General features: G+C 47.0%; 1 protein-coding gene across 1 annotated transcript; it reads right to left on the bottom strand.

Moving 5' to 3' along the window:
* Positions 1 to 404: 404 nt before the first annotated feature.
* GFER (growth factor, augmenter of liver regeneration) lies at positions 405 to 3,541 on the bottom strand. The gene is made up of 3 exons (XM_018561225.1): positions 3,328 to 3,541; positions 2,334 to 2,542; positions 405 to 598 (listed from the first exon to the last, which is right to left on the bottom strand). The coding sequence occupies exons 1-3, from the start codon at positions 3,526 to 3,528 to the stop codon at positions 436 to 438; spliced, it is 573 nt and encodes a 190-aa protein (XP_018416727.1). The 5' UTR covers positions 3,529 to 3,541; the 3' UTR covers positions 405 to 435.
* Positions 3,542 to 5,750: the final 2,209 nt, after the last annotated feature.

Here is a 5,750-nt window from a genome sequence, read left to right as displayed (position 1 = left end):
AAGCTTACTGCTCTCATGTTTAAAGACAAAGTTAAAGAGCGTCAAACTAAGCAATGAGCTGTTCGGAAAGGCTGCATAGAGGAAGATACATTCTCCAAAAGCAGAAAGGTCACAACTGAGGAACTAAAGCCAACATAAGTTATGGCTAGAAACTGGTAATCTGTAGAACAGGTATTAGCTGTTCTATAGATCCAGACAAGGAACGTCCAATCGATCGCAGGATCCAGACAAGGAACGTCCAGCCAATCACAGGATCCAGACAAGGAACGACCAGCCAATCACAGGATCCAGACAAGGAACGTCCAGCCAATCACAGGATCCAGACAAGGAACGTCCAACCGATCACAGGATCCAGACAAGGAACGTCCAACCAAATCACAGGATCCAGACAAGGAACGTCCAATCAATGGCAGGATCCGGACAAAGCATTTCCAATCAATCACAGGATCCATCTTTCCAGCCGTCTCGCCACCTCTCATCCACCTTGGAACAGTCGAATTCTTCCTTGCCCAGCTTTCTGTTGACGTCATTATGAAGCACACACATCCACTGGGATAGGTTATGCCTGCTGCTTGTGTCAGGCTGAGTGGAAGTTAGCCTGGAAATAAAAAATTCAAACCGATCATTATTTTTCTCACTAAAGTTCAAGTTGAAGCAAAAAAACTAAATACACACTTGAAATACAAATACCAGAGGTGCCTTACATGCCACCCATGTCAGAGATTTACACAGCTCTGCCACACAGCACAGCCCTGTCTAGCAGTTAAAGAGACCTGATCTTTCTCTTGCAGGTCTCATCCCGCCCCTCATGATTGGACCATGAAATGAGAAGCAGCACCCTGATGAGTTCATCTCTCTGTCACCTCCGATTAGCATGCTTGCAGTGCAGAAAAACTGACTGGGTCCTTGTGCTACATCTCCCATTCCCAGTCTAAGCTTTTCTGCACTTGCCCTGCAAGGAGACTGACACCAAGTCAAACTCAGGTACTTACACGGTTTGCATTTAAACTAGGGATGCACCAATACCGTTTTTCCGGTATCAAATACTGATATTTCTTTTTCGGTACTCTTAGATACCGAGTACCAATACTTATGTACTGGGAAAACAAAATGTAGAGAAAGAAGCGCCACGATCTAGTGCAATGACTCGGGTGGGATATGGCCAGGGGCATGACATATCAAACTCACCTGTTGGTGGGTGAGCACTCGCTTCAACACGGGGACAAAGAGGAAAACGTGGTGTGATGTTGGGCGACGGGGCCATATTCTTCCTTTTGGAGCTTAAGAATACGGCAACACCACGTTTTCCTCTTTGTCCCCGTGTTGAAGCGAGTGCTCACCCACCAACAGGTGAGTTTGTTACGTCATGCCCCTGCCCATATCCCACCCGAGCCATTGCACTAGGTCGTGGCGCTTCTCTCTACTTTTTGTTTTCCCACTGACCACATAAAGCATGCAGATCAGAGTCTTGTCTTTAATTGCTGCAGGCTTGGTGCAGGTCAGTGGTTTATAAGATACCGACGTCAGAGTATACGCATTCCAGCCAGGCAACTAGCATTTTTACGAGATCAGCAACAGCAGCCTCCAGGTTTCTATCAGCACAGGTTTCCTTTGAAGTGGACCTGTGCTTTGCATCTGCAAAGCCCGTTCATTCCGGCCTGTGTGTGCCATACAGAGAATAATGTGCATAGGGCCCGTAAGGGAGTTCTTTTACCAGCTGTAGGATTTGTGTTCCTGTTTCATCCAGTCCTGAGTTTCAGAGGTCACCTGGATATTGACAGTTAGTGTGCACATGCTGATGTGCGTTATGTAGGGGTGGTGCGCTGCTTTATCACAATGCATAACACTTTACTTTTTTGTTGTTTTTCCATTTTATTCAAAGTGAACAAATACAATCCATAAAACTTTAACATGTGGGAACGAGAACAAGTGTTATCCATGTACCCGAGCGGATCAATGATGATCATCGCAGCTCAATGCCCCTGGTGTGAATGTTATTCAATGCCCCTCGCGTGAATGAGCCCTCTATGCATGCTCCATGTGTGTATTCAATGCCCCTCGCGTGAATGAGCCCTCTATGCATGCTCCATGTGTGTATTCAATGCCCCTCGCGTGAATGAGCCCTCTATGCATGCTCCATGTGTGTATTCAATGCCCCTCGGGTGAATGAGCCCGCTATGCATGTTCCATGTGTGTATTCAATGCCCCTAGGGTGAATGAGCCCTCATGTGTATTCCATCTGTGTATTCAGCATTTCATTATTTCCACCAGAAAGGTAAATTCTCATTTGTATGCCATGAAACTGATCCATGAAATAAGATAAAACAACAAACCTCCCTCTCAGGTCCTCCGCACATTCCTCGCAGGGATAGAATTTGGAAAATATGTTGATGAAGCTTTTCATTTCTTGTTGCTGATTAGTGCTGGGCCTATCCGGGTAATAGGCTGCCATTGTATGCAAGAAAGACCAGGTACTACGGCCGAGCTCCTCCCGGTCTAATGGACACTCTGGGGGTCGTTCCTTCTCCTCAATGTCAACGTCCTGAAATAGAAACATTTTCTGCACATGAGAAGCATACTTACTTATATATATACACTAAGGGGTTCTAAACCCTCCTGTTTTTTGCCTATATCTACTGCTATGAGGCAGTAGATATAGGCAAACAGTTTAAAAAAAAAAAAAACCCCCCGCTAAAACGTACCTTTTTTTCTTTGCGCGCTCCCGCCGGAGAAAACGAAACTGTTCGGGCGGCCGCAAAGTATCTTGGGGCGGGCGCATGCGCAGTTAGCATTCTCGCCGGGAGACGAGCAGAGACGTGAGGTAAGTGTATGGACGCGTTCACCTTTGGCCGTCAGCGACTAGTCAATGTTAGGGCAGAACGGAGAGTGGCAAGACTGGTACAAGACAACAGAAGGGCAACAGTGCAGTGTCAGATTCCTCGCATCACCTTTCATCATCTTGTGGAGTCACGAGGCCGCCCAACGAAGTCATCACGTGGCCCTGATGGGGTGGTCATAATAATCTGCACACTCAAGAGTATATATGGGTAAATGTCTCTCCGCCTGCAGGGTCACCAGGGGAAGACGGCCCTCCGCCTGCAGGGTCACCAGGGGAAGACGGCCCTCTGGCTGCAGGTTCACCAGGGGAAGACGGCCCTCCGCCTGCAGGATCACCAGGGGAGACGGCCCTCTGTACAGTGTGATCTACAAACACAGTAAAGAGGAATTTCCTTCCAGGGGACTCCTCTGAGAGGGTGAAGAGAAAGGTCACCGGCACCGCACATATCGGTGAAGTGTCATGTCCTCCCCGGACCTTGTCTTCCTCACCTGGGAGGCCGCGCTCTGCTTCCTTTGCTGCTTTATCCAGCTCCGGAAGTCCACACACGCCCGGCACGGCTTCTTCCCTTTCCCCTCTGCGCCCTGGACGCCCTCCTCCGGCTTCACCCCCAGCATAGGCAACGGGAAACCGGCCATGGGACCGGCACGCTGCCGCTCACTGGGCGCCGCCATGTTGGTGGAGCGGTGCATGCTGGGGGGCGGAAACTGATCGCTGGGATAAAGCGCCTGTCACCTGAGCGGCATCGTCACCCTGTGTGTGGAGGGGGAGTGTCATCATTATATATGGAGGGCATTCAGGAGGGGGCTGTCATCATTACATATGGAGGGGAGACAGGGGGTGTTATCATTTCTAATATTAAAATGTAAAAATTGATTTTAATATAAAAATAATTTTCTTAGAACACTTTTGTGTATATTGTTGTTAAACAGCATTTATTGTACGTTACCTGGGGGGCTGATGTGAATGATCTATGTCAGGGGTAGGCACCCTCGGCACTCCAGCTGTGAAGAGAATACAGATCCCATCATGCCTCTGCCTCTGGGAATCATGTTTGTGGCTGTCAGAGTCTTGCAATGCCTCATGGGACTTGTAGTTCCACAACAGCGTGAGATTCAAGGTTCCCTACCCCTGCTCTATTAAAACGCTTGCTCCTAAACTGGATTGATCATGCAGCTTTTCTTCCTGGATTGAACAATGATGTATGATAACCAGCAGAGGGCGCTCATATTGCACTGATGGCATGCTACATGAAATGGCCTTTTCAGAGATTTTTATGCGCTTAGTAAGGTGCTGCAAAGAGCTGTTGTCATGTTTGCAGTTTAGAGCCAATCAGATTGCAGTTTACTGTATTCACAGTCATGCCTTGGGAGACGGGCTCTCATTGGCTGACATAGGGTATTTCATTTTGTACATTTATCCCTATGTTAAATTCATTCAATTAAGGGGCCGCCATTACTGAGGTCCTTATTAGTTGTTGGTCTGTTTTGCTGACTCTCTTGATTTGGTATTTTCGAAGCTACTGACCCAGAATGAGTACGCAGACTAGGAAAGTCAGAGAAAAGTCAGAGGTCCTTATCTGCATACTTGTTCCAGCTCAGCAAATCTAAGTATTGAAGCAAACAAGTCAGCATGATAGCCATGCACATAGCACAGGGGTAGAAAACATCGGCACTCTTAACTGCTGTGGAACTACAAGCCCCATAAGGCATTGCAAGACTCTGACAGCCACAGGCATGACTCCCTAGGCATTGATGGGATTTGTAGGTGCACTGCAGCTGGAGTGCTGAAGGTTTCCCACCTCTGAAATAGCATTTTCCCCTGTGACAGGTTCCCTTTAAAGTAGAACACTGTTATATATTCTTAATAGTGAAAATAAAAGTTACCTCTGGTCATGTATGTTATATGTGCAGATCTCTTCTGTGTACTATACCAGTCATACATTTGTACATGCCAGGTACTACAGCCAGCGCTGTACTTCTGGCTGCTGCCTTTATGAGAGCTGGAGGAGAGAGCAAAGTGACAGTCACAGGCTGAGGGCGGGCATAGGATGACCTGGGCTCAAAGGAAGTGGGTTGAATGATGCTTGCCATCAGATTAAGCAGAAGAAAAGTACTTCCGGGGAAATCTTACACTGAAGCAACATTGTAAAGCAGAGTGGGCCAAAATTCCTCCACAACGGTGTCGGAGACGGATAAAGTCATACAGAAAACGATTATTTTAAGTTATAGCTGCTAAAGGCGGCTCTACAAGCTATTGAATCATAAGGTGTACTTAGTTTTTCACACATGGCTTATGTAAAATAAATAATGACACAACGGTGTAACATGTCACGTGTTGTTCTTCATCTGAGGTTGTATTTAACTAATTCTAAGACCGGCTGAGGACCAATTGAAGTTTATTAAGTCCTGATACGTAAAGTCATAGAATTCAAAGAGGGTGTACTTTCTTTTTCTCACGGCTGTATCTCAGATAAAGGTCTGGTATGGATTTTGGAGGGGCCACACATTGTTTTTTACATGTTAGACCGAAGTCCCTCGAGATTTCGCACACTTTTAAAAGGTTCCATGAGGGGAAATTTGTTGAGGAACGTTTCTGCCTCACACTGGCTGGGAGGAGGTCAGTGACTAAGCTAACTTGCATGACTGTGGTGGGGCAAATGGTAAATGCAGCCAAGAGCTTTCTGGAGCATTTCAAAGCATTGGGACGGGGACGGTCTGGTGCAATGAGGCGTGAGTCTTGCCAGCAGCAGTCAAAGCATTGACATGAATGTGCTCCAGGGCAGCCAGATATAGACAGGTCCTCTTCTGCCTGCAGCTCGTTAAGCATACATACAAGGTGTACTAGGAAACCTGCTGTTCTACTCACATTGTGACAATGACATATGGAATTTTCAGTTCATTGCTCTTTACAT

Source organism: Nanorana parkeri, unplaced genomic scaffold, assembly GCF_000935625.1.
Source record: "Nanorana parkeri isolate BGI_ZX_2015 unplaced genomic scaffold, ASM93562v1 scaffold508, whole genome shotgun sequence".
Classification (NCBI taxonomy): domain Eukaryota; kingdom Metazoa; phylum Chordata; class Amphibia; order Anura; family Dicroglossidae; genus Nanorana; species Nanorana parkeri.
Note: the sequence above shows the minus strand (reverse complement) of the source record. Positions and strands in the feature narration are given on the sequence as shown.